General features: G+C 32.5%; 2 protein-coding genes across 8 annotated transcripts; both read right to left on the bottom strand.

The window, feature by feature from the left end:
- Positions 1-8694: 8694 nt before the first annotated feature.
- Positions 8695-9601, bottom strand: LOC133669402 (protein TIC 20-II, chloroplastic). The gene has a single exon (XM_062089521.1). It carries the CDS (start codon positions 9492-9494, stop codon positions 8865-8867), a length of 630 nt encoding a protein of 209 aa, XP_061945505.1. The 5' UTR covers positions 9495-9601; the 3' UTR covers positions 8695-8864.
- Positions 9602-9903: 302 nt separating this feature from the next.
- On the bottom strand, positions 9904-17884 carry LOC133669806 (uncharacterized). Of its 7 annotated transcripts, XM_062090107.1 has the most exons (14): positions 17548-17883; positions 17385-17437; positions 17135-17303; positions 16983-17046; positions 16268-16347; positions 15978-16131; positions 15239-15300; positions 15046-15108; positions 14439-14497; positions 14046-14127; positions 12727-12767; positions 12383-12622; positions 11462-11529; positions 9904-10396 (listed from the first exon to the last, which is right to left on the bottom strand). In XM_062090107.1, exons 1-13 carry the CDS (start codon positions 17692-17694, stop codon positions 11511-11513), a joined length of 1233 nt encoding a protein of 410 aa, XP_061946091.1. In that variant the 5' UTR covers positions 17695-17883; the 3' UTR covers positions 9904-10396; positions 11462-11510. The 7 variants fall into 7 exon arrangements, 2 of the variants coding, with proteins under 2 accessions (XP_061946091.1, XP_061946093.1); XR_009833974.1 differs by lacking the exons at positions 9904-10396; positions 11462-11529; positions 12383-12622 and adding an exon at positions 14257-14305 and having other exon boundaries at positions 17548-17884; XR_009833976.1 differs by lacking the exons at positions 9904-10396; positions 11462-11529; positions 12383-12622 and adding an exon at positions 14257-14302 and having other exon boundaries at positions 17548-17884.
- Positions 17885-22236: the final 4352 nt, after the last annotated feature.

Genomic DNA, 22236 nt, shown 5'->3' with positions numbered 1-22236 from the left:
ATCAATATGATAACCGGTGAAGGTTTATTCACTTTAATAATAATTAGTAACACATCTAAAATCAGTTACTCTTGATCGAGACCTATAACTATTGGTGGTCTTTTCAAGTAACTAAGATGGGCCTACATAGAGCTCAATTGGCCCAACCCTAAACCTAGATAGGTTGTCGATAAACATTTATTTACGCAACCACGATCAATGGGCAACGATTGAGGAATGTTCATTTATCCTATAGTACTAGATTCACTTGTATTTAGTTGAATGGGAATTTATACAACAGTCCTAAACATCCAAATAGCTATTATATATTCATCTGCTTGAAAAGAAATTTAGTGATATTGAATGTCCTTTTTAGACTACAAGTTTGATAATGACCTTTATGGGTTTATTTATTCTTGGGTGTGTTGTTATATTAACAATCATATTTATTATTCAATTTTAGAGTGTTGCCCACCAATACTTACACAAACCAATTAGTAAAGACTCATCTATGTATAACCATTGTTAGTGAACAATTTCTTGTTACACTTAATCGATACATAAGAGTAACAACCTTTCAGGGTTTATTTATATTAGGAATCGCTAATGAGCATTTGACTTATGTATCTTAAAAGAAGAACTTGATTTTTAAAAATCAAATATAGAATGAAGTTACTGCTCTCAATCAACATCCAAAGTAATGACTTGTTATAAGATCATTTACCTTGAATATTGAAGGTGAATAACATATCAAAATTGAAAAATTCTATTGGAGATTAAGTAAACACAATTTAGGAAAGGAAGTATTTTTAAAAACATTGAAATGTTGGCATTTTCTAAGCAAGGTCTTTTAATATAGGCCGAAACCCTTGATGGATTTTGTAACCAAAGTACAAAACCCATATGATATAAACATACATGCATGAATGGAGAAAAAACTTTCATATGTTATTTGAACTAAATGGCAATGCGAATGTGCTTCTTTTACCAAAAAAAAAAAAACACTATATCATTTAAGATGACAATGAAATGGCAATGAACACATAAAATAACAATATGCAAATGTCAAGCTCCCCTGCTCCCTCTCATCACTATCCCTCCTCTAGTGGTCATACCGATGGCTCCGCTGGTAGGTCTAGGGCCATCCCTTCTTCTCTGGGCAAAGCTACACTAAGTCGGGTTGGTCCAATGGGTTTTTCTCCAAGTACATCGCATTCCCCTTCTCTTGTTCACTTCCCTGACTTAGCATCCTCTGCTGCATGTCATATTCAGGGTAGTGACATTAGTGAACCAGTTGATAAATGGAAGTTTTGCTTGGTCGGCTATGTGGCCAGGAAATTTCCTGGGTATTTTGCATTGTTATCATTTATTAACCGCACTTGGTAGCATAAAGCAAATCTCTTAATGCATGATTCGGGTTGGTTGATCTTCGAATTCTCTTCCGAATCAGAAATGCTAGATGTTTTTGGGGCAGGTCCATATGTTGTATTTGGTAGGCCTTTTATTCTGCAAATCATACTTGAATTTTTTAATTTTCAATTTACTGAGCTTACTACTATGCCCATATGGGTGCGCTTCCCTAATCTACCATTATGCTGCTGGAATCATATCTGCTTATCCAAAATTACAAGCATGATTGGTAAACCGATTCACTGTGATGGCCCCACTGCTCAAATGTCCCGGGTTTCTTATGCTCGGGTCCTCATTGAAATAGACCTCCTTTCTGATTTACCATCCACTGTCCAAGTGATATTACCCAATGGTAACACTTTGGTGCATCAACTGGTATATGAATCTCTGCCTCATTTCTGTAAGCAGTGCAAGTTTATTGGTCACTCCACTCTCACTTGCAACAAAGGCTACCTCCCTCGAAATAGAAAGTGGTCCCATGGCACTTCAACTTGTTCAGCCAGCTCTAGTCCCTCTGCAAAGACTGCTGCTATTGAGAAGTAGGATCAATATTGTACAGGGCCTTCTGTTCATCCTCAAGAGGACCCTATGTTCTCAGAAGCTGCTGCAACTGGTCTTATAAGTGCCCAACCTCCTGGTCGTAAGCGACCCAAGGCTGCTGATCTAGAACCCTCTAATGCTAACAAGATGGGCACTATACCTTCTAAGAGGCAGTATCTCACTCAAAGTAAAGCAGCTGTCATCCCTCGTATGGGCCCGCAATCCACAACCTCTGTTGTAGTCTTTCAGTCGCTACATAGCTCTGATGACTCTGCCTCCACCCTATGACTCTGCCTCCACCCTTTGATGTTCTTTTGCTGGTTATATGTTGCTTGCTTCTATGTTCCTGCTTTTCAGGATTGTAGGGATTTTCTTATCTCTTATGCAGATTTATCTCTGTTTGGTTCTACTCTTAGCGGTTGCTAGGTATTTCCCCTGCTTGGTTTGAGGATCGTGTGCTAGGCTAACTGCTAGTTGGTTTGCCTGGATTGGATGCCTCTTGACGGTTGAGGCCTCTTGGTAGACATATTGCCTGCTCTGCCGTTTTGCTGAGGGTGCCTGTCCCCCTTGCTATTTGGATGGTTCGGCTGGTATGCTAGATTGACTTATGTTATTTGTCCAAGGGAGCATGTTCTCTTGTTATGTTTTCAATGTGCTTGTTTGAGGAGGTTGTTCCTCTGCATATGACTTTTATGTTGTATTTATGTTCTGTAAGCTCCTCTTGCTTTGGTTCTCTAGGGAGAATGTTCCCTCCTGATTCCTGCACATTGCTATTAGCTTGTGTAGTGTTGGTTCTATTCTCTTGTTGGGAGCCTGTTCCTACTTGCTTGTTTGTACAACTGTTTTTGGCTTGCTAATTTACCAGCTTGTCTAACTTTTTGATCTATATATTTTTTACATTTGATTAAAAAAAAAAATATGCAACTTGAAGGATTCAACTGAAATGCGTAAAGACAAAAAAAAACAGATTTGAAAACATATTGAATACATTTCCAATGCATATTTATCCGTTAAACATATCATGTTAGAAAACTAATCATATAAGAAATTCAAGTTTTCACACACAAACATAATCAATCAAGTGTACACGCACAAACACAATCAATCCAAAAATCTTCATCACAACACACATAAAAATACACAATAAACCAAAATAATTATTTAAAAGATGTTGTGGGTTCAAAATGGACCTCCCAGATTAGCTAGAGTTAGGTTGAGTGGCTAGAATAGTGCTGGAAATATTGGCAATGGCAACTAGAATTACATCATGTCATTCAAATTAATAACAGAGAGAGGTGGTGCTTTGACTACCCTACAAACTGCATCACCTCCTATGCTTTCTATTAGTGGTAGTGGTGTCGATCATCGATGTTCAACGATAAAGATTTGATCATTTAAATTTCAACCTTTTTTTATCCCTCTACTATACTTATTTCTGGATAGTTTTGGTTGCAACGTGTCTTTGGGTTTAATAGTAGAGATGGGAGGCACGTCGACAACCCTACAGGTTGCGCCACCACTTGGTGTTGACAATGTAGGTAAGTAACGAATGAAAAGAGATCAGATGATTTGAAGTTCTGGTGTTCTACTATCTTTTTATATCCTTCACTGTTGTTTTGTTTTTATTTTTTCTCTCTCAGTTTCTCATTTATTTATGGCCGCTATAGGTTGTCCTGTTGTTAGGGATGCCATAAAAAAGCTTGTGGTGGGCAGTGAAAGGTATGGGTGGTTAGCTCGAGTTGGTGAGGAAGAGAAATAAGAGAGATATAAGTTAGGTTTTTGTGAGAGAGAAAATGAAGAATTTCCCTTCCTTTTCTTCTCTCTAATTTGTTTTTATGGAGGATAGGGGTTTTTTAGCTTGGAATTTTCTTCTTTTCATGATTAGGGTTCTCCTTTTTCCCCCTTCCTCTCATAATATTCACCCTTCTAATTATAGTCTAACTTTTTTTGTAATTTTCTATTCAATTACTTGACCCCCAAGTAACTCAATTTCACTTTTGTCTTTCATTTCTATTGTTTTGCATTTTAACCTTTTATCCATTTTGCTTTTTATTTTGATTTTTGATTTTCTCATTTTTTTGATATTTTGATTTTTCAAAAATAATGTTAACATCAATTCGATAAGAAATCAAGAATTATGAAATGTATGCATTAATGGATGAAATACATCGAAAGCATATTTTTGGATTTTTTTCCTTTTCAATTTTTTTTATTGAGGTTTAAAATTATAAAATAGGCACAAAGGCATCGGAAAAATATTTTTTTGAATTATGATTTTTTGAAAAAGACATCAAAAAGAAAAACATAGTTGAAAATTATAAAATAGATGTGAGAATGGCTGAAATATATCGAAAACACAATTTTTTGAATTTGCTTATTTTTTGAATTTTTAAAAATATTTTGAAAAGATGAGTCAAATTTAGGTTATAACACACTTAAACAAAAGACATGATCATACCATAGAAAATAGAAAAACTCATGTATAAACTAAACAAACATATAATCATTGATTTAAAAGAATAGTTCATAAGGATAACATGCATTAAACTAAAAAGATTCATATAAAACATGAATATATACAACTATATATAAGTTAAAAATTTTAATATAACAATAAAACTAGTTTTCACAAGGAATTAAACAAAACAAAAACTCAAATAAATAAACCTCACTATTGTTGACCATAAAATATTATGATTTATTAAACTAATGAGCAAGGATTGTTTAGTTTATCATTATGAAGGCATGCTAAATAAAAGTTGTCCAATAAAATACTAGAGTTCATACATGTTTAAAAATTTAAGCATGCAATAAAATAATTAATGGCAAATATGTTTTAAACACAAATATTATAAAAGCATTCTAGCATGAAAACTAAGCATGTATCCAAACTTACAATTGATATCAAATCAAAGACCTACCCTGGATACTAATCAAACAATATATCTTTGTTTAGATTAAAACAAGAAAGAATACTTACTTGTTAAGGGACTTTAAAATGATGAAGTTTTTATTATTATCAAAGATAAATTCTTTGTTCTTAAGGATTTATTGCTTCCCACTTAGTACAATTAGGATGTTTGCAATAAGTTTCCCAAAAGTCTAACACTACCACTTTATTTAGATGCGCTACGAAATAAGGTCTATGAACCAAAGACTAGAGTATCTCTCAACAAAATGAACCTAAGCTCTAGATTTTAGAGGAAAGTCAAAGCTTAAAACTTAAGGAGAAAACACTAAAATTGAGACAAGGAAGAGTGTGTAAAATCTGAAAAAAAAAAAAAACATTGTTGAAAACTCTTCCTTCACCTCTCTTTTTTATAGTGGATGTTAGAAGATAAAAAAAAATAAAGAATCAGTTCTAGTAATAACCACAACTAATTCATTACATATCAACTTTGATAACTCACCATAAAACAACAATTAAATTTGAATATTTTGGTCATAAATTTGATGTTTTTTAGTTGAAAAATTATTTAGGTTTATAGAAAATGTTTCTAGAAGAAATTAATCAACTTATTTTTTTTTATTGATTGGACTTAACAAAACATGGGCTAGACTGGATAAGACATTGGGCTGGAAGATAATTCTTGATGCAACAAACCCAAACCTAAATTTTATTTGGCAAAAAATAAATTTTTATAACCCAAAAAATTATTTTACAATAAACTCAAATTCATGCCTAAGTCTAGAGTCGAGTCGGATTGGCCACGTGTACGTGTGTGTTCCAAGGCCAAATATATTTAACATAACCCACATGTGGGTTTAAGCCCAAACCCTATTTTTCTTAGGACCACTCCCCTCTAAAAACTTGGGTGCTCTTTGAACCCGACTTTAACTTCTTAACTTTCTAATATATAAACACCAAGAAAATTTTGTTTCTTTTCTATGTGGAATATAGTTCTTTTAAAGGGTTTTTATAAACACCAAAAACATGTCAACCAAGTTCTCTTTGAAATCATTTTCTTATTCACCCATAATTTGTTTAATCATGTTAATATTTTATGTCAAAGAGCTTAAGTTAGGAATTAAATTCCAACAAGGTTTTAACCTTAAAAAATGAGTGAATTCTATTTTTAATTTGGCCTAAAAAATACCCATTAATTATATTCTGGAGCAAATTTTTCAACAAAAAAAGAGAGTGAAAAAAAAAAGAAAAAAATGAAGCCGAGAAGATAATAATAATGTCACCAGGAATTGTGGAGATTTGACAAAATGAAGTTTTTTAGGGCTGTCAAGAGGACCTATAAAAAAAATAAAGGGAACAAAACAAAACAAAAAAAAGTTGAAATAAAAAAAGACAGGATATACACCGAGATATGTTTGATTTGGAAGAGGTAGTCTAGTCTAGTTAAACTAGAACACTATTTGGTTTTTGAGTTATAAATAGAGCTAAACACCTCGGTTTTAAGATGTTATTTGTCTTGTTAGAAAGTTAAGACATTGGTCTAAAACTTTTATTAAGATTCTAAAACCCATTTCTGTCATTTTGAAGTTCAAATCATAACATAAATAGAGAAGTTTGAATCTATCCAGAGTTCACTACAACCTAGATCTTGTTTTAGTTTTTAACCAACATTTGAAGTTATAGAATTCTAAATAAATCAAGCTAAAATGATTTAGGAATTAAAAATGATATTTAAAATTTTTATGAAAGGCCAAACTTCAAATTATATCGATTTGAAGCTCTAAATTCAGAAATAACAACATTTCTTTCGTAGTAGTAGCAACAATCTTCATCAAGCAATAAGCCTATGCCTTTTTTGGAATAAATGTTATGATTTATGCCTAATCTTTCATTTGTCATTGTTTCATTTTATGCTTGATTTTTGATATATATACACCACGATAAATAATATGAATCTTGGTGAAACATAATGTATTATTTTTCCTTTGTGTTTGTGTTAAGGTTTTTTTCTTTTATATTTTTGGTTTAAACTTTTTAAATAGTTAGGTTAATGGGTCTTTTAATTTTAAAGATCCATATAGATCTAATACATCGTTTTAAGATACATTGACAAGTTTTAGTAATGTTTTAGGCCCCATTTGTTTTTTGAAAAGTAGTTTTTTTTGGAAAGTAAATTTTAAAAAGTGAATTATTTTCTAATGTTTAGTAGTGTAATGAAAAATAAGCTGGAAAATAATTTTCAATGTTTAGTTATGTCATGGAAAATAAGCTGGAAAATAACTTATTAATGTTTTATTTTTCCCAAGTTTATTAAAATAATAAGGAACAAATCTTACAAATTAAAAAGTTGAATAAGAATGAAATTGAAAAAAAATATAATTTCATAAATTATCCCAAATAAAATAAATAATAATCACAATAATAAAGATCAAATCTAAAAAATAAAAAATAAAAATAAAAGATGATGAAATCTAAATAATAATAATTACCATTTCAAAAATTATTTCAAATAAAATAAATAACAATCAAAAGAATAAGGATCAAATTTGATAGATAAAAAATTTTAATAAAAAAATGATAAGGGAAAAACAAATAACAATTATAAAAATAGAAATCAAAGTTAATATAAAAATTAAATTTTAAGATATGAAATTGAAAAATAAATATTCAAAACAAAATATATATAGCAATTAAAAGCTTAAGAACCAAATTTAATATAATTAGTAAATAACATGACGTTTATAAATTTTTCACAACTTTCAGAAAGTGTTTTCCGCCTAAATTTTTCAGGAAAACACTTTTCTGAAAACCAAGTCATATTTTTCTTTGACTAGAAAATATTTTCCGTTAACCAACTTTTCTAAAGACAAACAAACACAGAAAAGTTTAGAAAATAATTTCTCAAAAAGTAAATTTCAAGAAACAAACAAAGACTTGATTAAACTTGTTTTTAATAATTAGATCAATAAATCTTCTAGTTTTAAAAATTAACCCGACCCTAACAGATGCTATAAAGATACATCAACGAACTATCAAAAATTTTTTATTAACATCACCCTCGCATGTTAATTTTTTACATTAAAACATGTTTTAAAAAACATAAGTTTTAATAAAGTTTTCATAAAATCAATAATGTTTGGTTAAACCTGGTTTTAATAACTAGGGTCTAACAAGTTTCTTAGTTTTAAAAACTAATATAAACTAGCAAAACGTTTTTTTAATAAAACCAAAAAACATAGATATAAAAAAAAAAGAAAAAAGAAAAAAAATGATTGAATCGCAAGACTCTCGTTCATTGACTTATTAGAAACCTTGGAAAAAATATGGTAAAAGCAATGTCTATCTTTATAACTAACCTCTTATTCAAAAACCTGAAATACTATAAGTAGTGTATATTTTAGGATTTTTAATTTTTTTGAAAAACAAAATGGTGATTCAATTTCTATATTTCCCTTTAATTTGAGAGAGAGATTTCATGCAAAAGACTAAGAACACAACAACATCCAAATTTCAAACCAACTTGCGCCTCTAAGGAGTGAAGTGGTTTCAAAATATGCCTTCATCCAAACAAAAAAACAACTCAGAAGAAGGGGACGATACCCCTCTTAAACGATGGTACACAGTACGAAGAGGGAAGAATCCCATAATTTTCAACAGAAACAAGAATGGACAGAGAAATAGTTTCACAAAACAAAATCCCAATCAACATTTAATTATCAACACAGTTAAAATAAAACCAATCACTCGGAGAGAGTAAGCTCATTGATCATAACAAATCATTATGCTTTGCAGACAATTCCTCATTCACATAACCAGACATCATCTTTGGCCAACAAATGTCAGAATAAAGAGCAAGCTTGGAAAGAAACCACTACTAGTAAATTAGAACATTCAGTTCTACAATTCAGTTACAAGTTCAAGCCCCAAAACAACCAGACCACTGGTACTAAACCCTCTTACCTACGGCTTCAACCAATTGCACCTTTTTTTCTTCAAGAATTTTTTTTTAAAAAGAAGAAGTTACCACTCATACTTGTCTACCAGCAGCCTCAGCAATAAAGGGCAAATAAGGAGTCTTACCCAAAACAGAACTTGCCAACCCATAAACAAAACAGAAGCAACTAAACAGAAACAGAGCATTATGACCCCAAACCATCAACTTAAACCCTAACCCGGCCCGGCCCGGACTAAGGATCCGGGTCAAAAGCAAAGGCACCACCAATAGAACATCTAACGTCACAGCTTGCATAGCATTGAACCTCACGTACTGGCTAAAACTTGGGTTTCTCACCACACCCAAGTAGAGAGCAAAAAAAGCCACAAAACTTGCATATGGGATTGATCTGTAGAGGCTTAAGAGAGGGATTAGGGGGTCAACTAGGAGAGCAAGAGATGGGTATTTAGTGAAAAGAAACCGTCCGTACTGGAGAGAATTAAAGAAAGGGAGGGTGTAAGAAACGGCCGAGACTAACCGATCGGTGGCGGGCGTGGGATTGTATGACATGCGGGTGACGGTGGATTTTTGTGACAGACGGGTTTTAGGGGGGAATTTGAGAAAGGGAGTTAAGGGAGGGTTGAAGGAAGAAAAGGGGTGGGATTTTGATAGGGTTTTTGGTGTGGGAATGGGAGTTAGGCGCAGGAGAGAGATGGAAGCCATTTTCAGAGAGGGAGGGTGTGTGCAGCTTGAGGTGAAGAAGGCGCAATAAAAATACAACGGAGGAGAGTGTAAAATAAAAATGGGTATTATTATATATGAATCAGGGTGTAACCTTTCTTGGTATTGTTAACGGTACCGTGGTTGCACCTCAGATTTTATATATATATATATATATATATATATATATATATATATATATAAAGTGTTTTAAAATATTTTATAGGGTATATTATTTTCTCAGTTTTTCATTTCAAAAATTCTCTTAGCATTAGCCATAGTGAGGCAGGGCCCGGAATCAGTGGGGTTCTCGACTGGATCCGGCTGCACGTCACTCAGGCTCTAATGTTCCAAATTTTACTATTTAAATTTATTTTCAATCTCAAATATCTAAATCAAATGAGAAAAAGCATACATTAAATAGTTTTCATTAAAGAACACATACCGTTTTTCCATTTGTATTTTATTTCAACAGTCTAGAATGAAACATTAGACGTCTTTCTTGTTGGTAGAAAAAGCATTGCGTATCAAATATAAGTCCCCAGCAAAGCATCTTCCACATTTGGAAACACCCCTCCAATACATGATAAGCAGAAAAAACGCACAACGCTGTCTGACATCGTTAAAAAGGCCATCATCTAGAGATGATAAATAGGGTTGAACCAGTAAACAAGAGTAGTTTCACGCTCAGCTTCGAGAGCTTGCTCCTGTTGTTTTCTCAATTGTATAAATCCATACTACAGGCGCCAAGGAAGGAAAACGAGTCTTTGGCAGCACAGCGCAGCACAGCGCAGCACAGCACGCAGAGAGTCAATAATCTAACGAACTTTGGACACCACTGACTAATACTGTGAGAACCCCGAAGGATGAACCATTTCGTTGGACATAAACTACACAGAGGACAACTGCAAACAATAACAGAGTTCGGACATGAGGCCACACACATCCTTAACGGTGGTACAGGTAAAGAGTAGAATCTAAAAAGAAGGTGGCCTTTTACCCGCTTGCAAGTAGCTAAATTTGTAACTACTGTTTTTTAAAAACATTTCAATAGACATTATAATGTGCAAGCAAAAGAATTGGCACTCTACCCACTACTAAAATGAAATTTACGCGGAACAATGACAAATTGAATGTAGCTGTAGATTTCAATAAGATTAACTTCTGTTCATCGAGGTGCTAACAAAATCTACCAGTAACCACATTTCTTGCTTCAACTTTTCAGAAAAAGTAAAGAAACAATCATCTTGGATTTTGAAGCACTATAGAAAGAGGGAAAAAAAGAGGTGATGAACCCCAAAAGCACCTATATTTGTGTAGTAATCTTGGGATTTTTCAAAACCAAGAGAGAACACATGCTCAGAAGATCCAAAATGTCAGGCAAATTTGAAAAACAAAATCGAATTCAGCTGCATCTCACAGCCACTGGACGGACACTTTTTACTAACATTTATCTAGAATGTACGTGTCCTGATTTTCACTCTGGTGGGAAGAAAAAAAAAACTACGTTAGTAAGCAAATATAGAAAGTAAACAGGAACCAGCTTCATGCTGGGCAACCCAATCCAACTTTCCCAAACCCAAAAATAAAGCTTCTGTGAATTTGTTGTCATGGAAAAAGAATTACAATTTGTCAAAGCAGCATCCTCAACACCACCAGTAGCATAAAGCCATTAGAGCTGAATCTAAACTAAGTTAAGGGTAAGGAAATTTCTGTAGATAAAACCCTAGCTATGGCTGAGCCACGCATGACGTGAGCGAGTGGGGAGGCAAGGATAGTAATATGAGAAGAATGAAATGGGCACACAGCTCTGAAATTCATGTTGCACAGGCATGACTATAAACATAAAGAACTTAGAAAACAGTTCAACTCCGGTGTCCATGATATTAGCAGAAAACTGTCAAACTCCACTGAAAGTATCAGAAAGACAGAAACTTGTACTTGAGATTCAAAACCACAAGTTTACTGACCTAGGCAACAAACACAAATTTCCATACCCAACTGCTCAGCAACAAGATCCTAATATCGGTCATAGCGCCTGAAAAAGTGAGAATTAGGAAGCCATCAGTAACATGCTCGCGGTATAAACAGTTAGAACAAAAGAACCAAAAACAATCAAATAATCCACATTGCAGTGACCAAATACGCTAACATGTTAACTGAATAGTCTAGGGGAAGCATTATGTCTGGGGTGCTACGGCAAATGTAACAGCAATCAAATTCTTAACAGTTGAAATCTAATTTTGTAAACACAGGACTGTCTGAGTGGATTGGTTTGTATGCGAAGGAAACAGCTTTAGTGATGATAGATATAAGAGCTAAAGCCTAGTAACTTGAATTAATAACAGTTGAAATCTATTTTTGTAAAATAAAATTTTGCAGCGGTAAGCCCAGAGCATTGACATTTCTCAACTCCCCTCCCAGAAAATTCTCTGTTAATTGGAGAGGCGAAGAGAAGAAAGAATCGGAGTAAGGGATAAAGAGGCCCAGGGAGAAAAGGAAATGAGGAATTGATTGGATCTCACTTACAAAGTAGGTTTTCAAGTTCAAATGATTACAGGGATTTATTTCCCCCTCAAGCAATATGGGAGGTACCATCTTAAGAATTGCTCCCTTTAGAAATATACTAATTGAAATCATGTGGAAATCTTCCAGTCATAATATGCTAGGAATCATTTCTATTTCCAAAGTGGAGTGTGTAGATGCATAACAAAAACTTCTCACAAAAATAATAACTACTTGAACTCAAATGATTTTTGTTAGATTTAAAAGAACAAACATGTTTATCCAACTCTAATAAAAAATAAAATCAGTTAAAAGAGATAAGCAGTCATGATTAAAAAACAAATGAAACCAGAAACAGACAGTCAGATACAGGGGTGAATAACTACCTATGGCGATCATAATCCCTTGTATGTTCCCTAGATCGAGAACGTGATCTGCGAAGACTTCTTGAATCATAACTGTGGGAGCGCTCACGTTCACGTTCACGATCATATCCACGATCCCGGTCATTATACCTGTCATGATCTCTGCTCCTTCGATCATAATCCCTCCCCCGGTCACGGCTATCTCCCTGATCTTGATCCCTGCTTGATTCTCTGTCACGGTCTCTACTCCGTTCTTTTGATCTACAAGATAGAAATATCAGTAATTTGAAGGTCAAGGAAGGAAAGACAGAAGAAAATTGCAATAAGAAACTTGATCTATCAAATAATAGCTTAAATGAGAATACCTTCTATCATCGTACCAGTCAGCCTTGCGGTGCTTGTTTTCCTAGAAAATTAATTGTGAAGAATTGAAAATCATTCTTTAATAAAATGAAATATCACTTCACTTGATATACAGATGATTAAGCCCAAAAGAAAACTGCCACTGGTTTAATGAGTGGAACAGCTATATCCAACTGCAAATGTTTGAACAGTTGAGCATTGTTTCACTATAAATTTAGCACTCCAAAACAAACAAGCAGTCCAACACCATCCAAAGGCCCAAACAGGAAAACTTGTTAATGATAAGGAATATGTAGACTGAAATACATGCACAAATGCAACAAGTACGAGGGTAACACACATCAATGAAAATCTTCAGTAAAATAAACAGCAAGTGAAGGTTATTTTACTTTTTCCTACCTCTTTCCCCCTTTTTTTCTCAATTTTTCAGTAAGTTGCAACTACAACAGCCAGATCACAACAATACCTTACACCATCACCGTTAACCCAAGTTCAAGAATACAGCTTTGACAAAATAGACACCAATAATATTTCTCAAACTAAATTGCGGAAAAAGAAGAAGAAAGAAGTCTGGTTTATTAAATCATCTTCTATTCTGCTTTCTTTGACAAACCAAATCAGAACTTTTTGTAATACTTTGATCAAGATCCACATATTCTCTTCCAAAAAAGATCAGCAAAAATCAGATGTTTTGCAATCATGAAACAAAATTTTTTAACTTTTGACAAGATAAATACTAGGATACATCCAACATCTAATGATCTTTTAGCATACATAATGCCAATCTACACATACAGATTAGACACAATGTATTTGAATATTTGACACCAATACACCAGGTGTCTTTTGCAAAGAGTTACTGCCTTTCCAAGTTCAGCAGCCATACCAGGTTAGGAAAGGAAAAGGAAAGAAAAATAAACAGTAACAGGTTATTCTTCTTTGAGGTCAGAAAAACTCAGATCAAATAAGAACTGAGAATCTCTACAGTATAATGTGAAATATTATACCAGCACCTGAGCCAACATGTTCACAACACCGACTTAAAGACATCCCAAAGATGAGGTAAAACAACAATGATTATCCCACATAGCACAGCACGCCAATTCTAGCCATTGCTTTTAATGCGTAAACTGCAGCAGAATTTTGAACATATGAGTTTCATCAATAGAGAATTGGGGACCATAAGCAATTGAGATGGTTTTGGTATGTTCAACACACAGATTTCCAGTTTTTGCACAATTAACCTGAAAAAACAAGCTGTGAAAGAAAATGGATCAATTGACAAATAGTCCAAGCAAGCAATTTTTTCATTTTGCCATACCTGAAGCTCTGTGAGTTTCTCACGAATTTGCATATAGCCTAAATGAAGCTTCCCTCCAAAATGATCTGCAAGTCGTCGGTCACTGAAAAGAGCAGAAAGACATTTTCAAAAGGATGTCAACAATGAAAGGGAAGTGCACGCATAATAAGTTGCCCCATGATATTCTAACAATATCATGATCTACAAATATATAAAACAGAAAATGACGCACATTCTTTAGCTGCAAAAGTTATCCTCGTAAAACTGGGCCCAAAAGCCTGCTGGTAACAAGGAGGTATATAGTTGGGTCAAAAGCTGAACCACTTGAAACCCAAATACTATTTGTTTCCCTCGTGAAAAGAAAAGAAAGGGAAAGGATTGCACTTGTTTGGAGAGAGAATATAAAAATTATACCTATCATAAATGCTCAGAAAAGCTCCACAAATGTCACAAACACGTAGCTTCTGATCAGTCTGAGACAAAAAATAATAGGAGTCAGATTTGGTGAATTAGTGGATAGCATAGAGAACCCAAATTATTAAGCATGGACCAGCTTCTCCGATGTTGCCACTACAATAATTTTTTTCCTTTTTTTTTGCTCTTTTTTTTTTTTTTGAGGGGGGCGGGGGGAGCAGGCTGCATGCTTAAGTAAAGCACATTTCAACTGAAAAATTGTAAAATTTCTATTGAAAGGATTAACGACATTGACTACTGACAAAGATCCCATTGGAACATGCATGTTCCCGACTGGAATTGATGGTTATGTAAGTATGTTCACATTACATGAAAAAACTTTTGAGAAGAGCACACAAGCCTAAGCAGTCAAGTTGTTATTTGATGCAGCAGGTCTCAAAATGCATAGCTCTAGCTTTTCTTTCAATACTATGATAGTAAAAAATGGCATGATTCAATTGTAGACTGGTGACCTTTGTCATTTTCATTTTCGATTTTTTTCCTTTGGAATTGAAAATAACAAAAAGAGAGAGAAGTCAGATAAATTAAAACTAGTAGAAATACTCACAATGCGCACATCGGCAGCAGAATACTTGGAGGAATCCACAGTAGGCTCCTGCCTGGCAGGAAGCTGAAAAGAAGAGAATAGAAGTATTATGTGGTAGAAATACACCATAGAACTAAAATAAATCAAGTTATATAGAAAGGAGTAAAGCACCAGGGTCAACATTAACGTAAGCCAAAATTTAAAAATTAAGAACCTTTTTAAGTGCTTCGGCCTCTTCCAATGCTTTTTGAGCCTCATCTACCATCCCTTGCTCACCTGAAGAATGTATAAGATTTTGAGAACTGCACAAGACATACTGGAAATAAAAGGGTAAAATGCAGGGTAAAATATAAAACATTTTCGTCACCCAAATCTCTAAACTGCACACAGGAGACCGTGCATGCAACACAAAAACATAAATCCTAAAGCCCACTAGATTTTCAAGCATAGTGTCTCATACAACCAAATGAGGCTCAAAAGAGCATTATGCTAACATTCTCCATTCAACTATACATCTCCAAAAATATGAAACTTAACAAAGCCCAACTCAACCAAACCCAGTAGCACATTAATGAAATTGATCGATGTATTCTTTTCCAATGCATTGTTCTCTTTATCTGTTGACAAGCACAAACATGGTTTGGCATCATATTGACAATTCAAGGAACCTAGTAAGAGTGCTATATTTACCAACAAGTTATAAATACATGAGAATGTTAAATAAATAAAATGAGAAGAGCTAGTCACTGAATACTATTTCTTCTTGGATCTTTCTATATTTAGACCTTTTGTTCTTTAGGAAAGTAAGGGAGATAACATGGAGAAATAACTATTATAGCTTTGAAAAACACAACCACAATGGGAAACAAGCACTGAACATAAGTATATTGTGTTAATTTGAAACATATAATGGAACCTCAAAGACAAACAAGTACAAGCAACTATTGTCTTACCAAGATCCTCCGCTTTCTTCAGCTTCTCATTTATCATCTCCTGGGTGCGAGGATCAGGAGTAGGCAGCGGCATGGGTGCTGATGGTGGGGGATTTGGCATAGGTTGAGGTAAGGAAGACCTGTCTTTATTGAAGGCCTCCAAAAGTTGCGCAGACTGACACAAGATTGCCACATGCATAGAAGTCATAATGAGATTCAAGATTGCAGAAATATTTTCTTTTGGGAAAAAATCATACAAGCCTATGCAAAAGATAACAGTGGCCTCAAAAATCTAAGGAGATACTCTATACCTGCTTCTCTGCTCTTTCACTTCTGAGTTTTTCCACTTCTTCCAAAGCTTGAATCTTAAAATCTGTTGTGCCTTCAAGATCTGCAGATTTATGGCAAGATTTTATGTCAGTACAAAACCAACACAACCAATTCACACCCAAATACACTTAATTTTTCAAGAAATAACAAAGGTAAAATCCATGCGCACACTATCCACATTAGTTTGTATACATGCTACAACAAAGACAGCTTACATTCCAAATCAAACAAAAAGGAAACAGTTAGGACAACTGTATAACACTCAACAAGCTATCCCAATAACTTTGACAAACTTAAAACTATTTCATACTCCTTCAATATGTACAACAACAATGTTCTAAATAATTGCTAATTGGTAGAATTTTCATCAACATTGGAGACATGAATAAACACTCCAATATTCTCATGATATCTAGTAAATATAATCCACTAAAGATAAATACTCAGAAGTGATTATCGTCTACAAAGGACTATACTTCATTCTAGCAAGTTAATTCAGCACATAAACTAGCTCACAACAGGAACCTTCAAGATAATTAGCATTCTGATGTAAACCGAAAGTGCCAAGTTTTCCTGGAAAATGTTACTGCATTCTAACATTAACAGAAGGACAAGAATCGAACATATTTCATAGAATCATTAACAAAGGATTCTTAAAATACAAGAATTTAAAGAACTAGCTCTCATAAATCTCACCATATTTGTCAGCTTCTTTCAGCTTCTCCTTAATCTGCTTCGACAGCTCAATAACCTCAGGAGTCTGCAATTTAAAAAATCAAATTATTTAAAAAACAAACTAACATAAAAGGTAAATGAATAAAAAGAGTGGTCATGCTGCTGCCCGTCACCTGGGTAACCTCAGTGACTGAAATGGCAATAGCTGCCTTGGCGTCCTCATCTTCAAGACGCTTAAGTGCTCTACCGATTTTCTTATCGCATTCGACAATAAGCTTATCAATAACATTCTCTAACTCCACATCATAGCTATCAACACCTTTCGCCCTCGCTTCTTCATAACTAGTGTGATAAGAACTTCTACTTATATAAATTCAACATTTGTAAATAACTAAATAAAATACAAATAAATGTGAAGCATACTCTTTTCTCAGCTGCAAGGAATGGACTTTCGGGCATGGTCCCATATCCATTTTCTAAAATCCAAAAACAAAAAAAACGCAGACATTATGTTAGGGTTTTTAGAAATTGATAAAGAAATATTAGATATGTATTAAATAGATGTAAATAATAATAAAAACAATACCGTTAGTTGGAAGAGCTCGTGAGGGCAAAGGCCAACCAAGTACAAGCGACAAACATCACGATCGTAGTACTTGCGATTGACCTCTCTTACGTCGCCGTTTCGATTCGCTCCCATGAGCACATCCAGCTGCTTCCTCATCGCATCCATCTTCTATTTCTCCAATCTCGACTGAGAGAGACAGACACTGCTGCTGTTTGCTTTCTTGCTTTCTCTCTGTCTCTGTATGCTTGTTTTGTTGAGATCGAGTGAGAGACGAGTCTCTCTAGCACCAGGGTTTGATTGAGAGATTTTCTTCTTCTTCTTAAATTACAGTAGTTGGGTTTTTGGTAGATAGATTTCTCGAAAATATATACGAGGTTTTTGTTATTAAATTAATTATTATTATTATGAAATTAAAAGAATTAGTATTCTCGAGTGTAGTATTCTCGAGTGTTTCAGAATAGCTGATTAAATTTAAATTAAATTTTTTATATATTTTAAATTATTTTAATATATTAAGATTAAAAATAAATTTTAAAAATAATATTCCAATATATTTTCAAGTAAAAAATATTTTAAAAAGCAAACGCTACTATAATATCAAATAAGTTCATAATTTATAAGGCTTGTATTACGCCACGAGCCGGATTAAATTTTTTTAACATAAAAAACATGTAGATGATAATAGTATTTTTAAAAAATCAAGAAAAACTAAGAACTTAAATCATTGATTCAAATTGGTTAATTTAATAATATAATTATAAGAAAGTCAATAACAATAAAAAATCGACAAGAACTAATCCAGAAAAATAAATGTTTGTCAATATTACAAAAATACATCTTTTAAATATTCTTAAAATATCTTAATGATCTTATTTGATAACAAAGTAAAAATTAAATGAAAACGGGATAACCTCATAGAAAAATTTAAAATAGGATGAAATTGAAAAACAATTCCAATTTTATAAATTATATCAATTAAAACAAATAGTAATTAAAAGAATATGGATGAAATTTGAAGGAAAAACAAATTAAAGGCTGTTTTGAAAAATTATAGGTGTAAACATGGAAATTGCGAGGGAGAGAGAAAATATTAGGCAAAAAAGGTTGTCGACGTTAATCTGGTGGTCCATTGACCACACGTGCTATCTTGGATAGAGAGGCCATAAGATTATTTGAATGCCCTGGAAGCAACTATTTAGTCGTTAGGCTACCCCTCACACACTATTTGAATGACGCAGCCTTAACCACGCATTGACACATGCAGTGTGCATGTAAATCATCTTTTTTTTTAATAATATCTATATTTATTTAATTACTAACACACTACTCAATCAACTTGTTTATTGCCAAAAAAAACCATGAAGAAAAGACGCAAAAGACCTTAGATACCAGTTCAAAATATTTTACTGTTCTTTAAGAATCCAAAATACAAAAAATCCCTAAAGCTAGGTTTTTTTTTTTCCTTTTAAGGGTTATTAAGTTATTTTACTATGCTGATAAACTATGGAAAGACATTTCCCCATTCAATTTGAAAATCATTTTTAAGCCATAAAAAAAATATAGTTCCGGTCTTTATAGAATGCTTAATGGTTTTTCTTTGAAGAACAAAATAATTATTTCATTATTCCAATCCACAATGACTTTAGTCTGGTATACATTGAAAAATTTAGCACTTATAGGTTTTTGTTAATGAATTTTAATATGGAGTTTTTATTTTGTTTTTGTCATCCAGCCTTTTTTTTCAATTGAATCCTTATATGTTTTTTTTTTTGTGTTTTGTAAGTTCATAATTTTTCTTTTATAAAATATTTCTTATAACTAAAGCTTTTGATAAGTTCAAAACTTGATTTGAGCCTAATTAAATGAGATATAATTTGAATTTATAGCATAACGATGTTTAGAAGAAAAGGGACCAAATTGAGAACCAAAAAATAAAAACAATGGGCTTATCTCAAATGTATGCATAAAAGTATGTTTTAGTCTATATATTATCTCTTGACTCAATTTCTAGTCCCTTTAGTTTTAGGATTTTAAGTTTTGGTCCAAAATTTTATTTTATTCACAGTTTAATTCCTAAATTTGAGAAAAGAGAGAAAAGTCGAGGGAAAATGAGAGAGAAAAGAGAAAGTGGTCAGTTGACAACTTTCCAACCAAAAAAGAGTCAATCTTGGTGTTAATAAGTTATATTTAACAAAAAAAGTGCCATTGAAATGTTTTTTTGTCCATCATCTTGCAAAAAAAAAAATAGATCGAAGCTCAAGAATTTGTTTTTTTTATTCGGGTTATTTTTGTGTTTTTTGATAGATTAAATGGTGGCTTAAGGTAAGAAAAGGGTTGATCAAGATTTTTTTATGATGTTTCCAAATAATAAAAAAAAGTTGAAAATAGATTTTTGGGGCAAATAAAATGGTACCTGATTTTTTAGCCACCTTAGATGCCTAAAATTTTTACTAAGAGTGACGAGTTGCTTGCTTTGTTTTTTTTAAGGGCGGACACGCGTTGTCCATCCTGTTAAAAAAATAGAGAAGAAAGTCAGGTGTCTATTCTTGACTTGTAGGCCTATGCACATTCAACCTTCTTTTAATGGGTCAATTATGTTAGCTCTCCGAGGCCTAAGCTCATTTTAAACAACCCTTTATTATTATTTTCTTAAATTCTAATTAAAATTAATTATAAAAAAACAATTGAAATTATATTTAGAATATTATTTCATTATATAACACTCAATTTTACCTTTTGTTTCAGATGGGGTTATCATAGTTTTTTTATACTATTAGCAAGCTCTTTTTTTTTACCACCTTTCATTATTTTTTTTTCTTAAAGTTTAGTCCAAATTCATTATAATCATATAAAATAAATTATGTTTTTCTTGAGACTATTAACAATAGCAGTATAAAATTTCTTAAATCACCAGAAGGTATTGACAGGATATAAATTAAACAATAACTACTGTAAGTTTAATAAAAAAAAATTAGTTATTGAATTTTAATGAAAAACTTACCATGTTATTCTTAATTGCAGGTAAATACTATTTAGTTGATGCTAGATACCTCAATGGGCATGGGTATTTAGATCTATATAAAGAGGAGATGTATCACTTACAAGATTTTAGGTGTCGTGGACAACCAAGATGTTAGAAAAAAATGTTTAATCGTGTATACTTTCACTACATAATATAATAGAATGTTCTTTTGGAGTATGAAAATAGAGGTGAAAAATTTTACAAAACATGTTCGTTTATCCATACAAAACAGAAGTTTATATTGCAATTGCATGAATGACACTACATAACTATATTAGAAAGAGATTGCAAGATGACGTGGCTTTTACAAAATATGATTGTAATTCCAATTTTATTCTCGATGATTTTTTACCACATGTTGTTGCTCACTCAGATAGTCAAGGATTGCAAAGGCCTTCATGTATGGATTTTGTACATAATGGAATTGCAAATAGTTTGATAGGATCATAAAAAGAAAACCTTCTAAAGAGATTATTCATTTAATTATATAATAATAATAATTAAATATATAATATTTAAATTGAGAATCTCCAATATTAATGTCCTTTTAAGTAATTTCATTTCCAAACCTCAATACAAAAAGCATAGTAACCAAACACATAAAACTGTTTTTTTGTTCAACTCCAATTTCAACTATAACTAAACACTTAATTTTTAAAACGAACATCAACTAAAAGTGATTTTTATAACATTAATTTTTTCAAATTATAATTATAAAAGCTACCATAATACTAAACACACCAAAATTTGTCATGCTAGTTGTTGATCTCATTTTTCAATGTCACTTTGATTTTCATAGAGATTTCTTTTGACTTTGTCACTCTAGTTGTCAATCTCTTTTTTTTTTCAAGGCATTTTGACATTCATGTAGATTTTATTAGGCATGTCATCTTGACTTTGTCATTCTAGTTATTGACCTCTTTTTTTTTCTATCTCTATTCTTTTCATATGCTTATTTTCTTTTTTAGTATGGAAATAGAGGTGAAGAATTTTACAAAATATGCTCATTTATCCATACAAAATGCAAGTTCATATTGTAGTTGCATCAATGGCACTACATAACTATATTAGAAGGAGATTGTAAGATGATGTGGCTTTTGCAAAATATGATCGTAATTCCAATTTGTCCCCGATGAGTTTTTACCAGATGTTGTTACTTACTCAGATAGTCAAGGATCACAACGGCCTTCATGTATGGATTTTGTATGTAATGAAATTGCAAATAGTTTGATAGGACAATAAAAAGAAAACCTTCTAAAAAGACTATTCATTTAATTATGTAATAATAATTAAATCTATAATATTTAAATTGAAAATCTCCAATATTAATATGTCCTTTTAAGTAATTTCATTTCCAAACCTCAATACAAGAAGCATATTAACCAAATACATAAAACTGTTTTTTTGTTCAACTCCAATTTCAACCATAGTTTTAACTAAACACTTAATTTATAAAATGAACATCAACTAAAAGTGATTTTTATAAAATTAATTTTTTCAAACCATAATTATAAAAATTATCATAATACCAAACACACCAAAATTGTCATGCTAGATCTCATTTTTCAATGTCACTTTGATTTTCATAGAGATTTGTTTTGACTTTGTCACTCTAGTTGTCAATCTCTTTTTTTTTTTCAGGGCATTTTGACATTTATGTAGATTTTTTTAGGCATGTCATCTTA

Source organism: Populus nigra, chromosome 12, assembly GCF_951802175.1.
Source record: "Populus nigra chromosome 12, ddPopNigr1.1, whole genome shotgun sequence".
NCBI lineage: Eukaryota > Viridiplantae > Streptophyta > Magnoliopsida > Malpighiales > Salicaceae > Populus > Populus nigra.
This window is presented reverse-complemented; position numbering and strand designations above follow the sequence as displayed.

Bases quoted from the DNA above. Each gene is read 5' to 3' on its own strand.
- LOC133669402 (XM_062089521.1), bottom strand. From the start codon at position 9,494: ATGGCTTCCATCTCTCTCCTGCGCCTAACTCCCATTCCCACACCAAAA.
- LOC133669806 (XM_062090107.1), bottom strand. From the start codon at position 17,694: ATGGATGCGATGAGGAAGCAGCTGGATGTGCTCATGGGAGCGAATCGA. The intron at 17,047-17,134 runs GTGACGGGCAGC...TTTAAATTGCAG, and splicing joins CAGTCACTGAGGTTACCCAG to ACTCCTGAGGTTATTGAGCT. The intron at 12,623-12,726 runs GTATTCTCATTT...TCTATCTTGTAG, and splicing joins GACTGGTACGATGATAGAAG to ATCAAAAGAACGGAGTAGAG.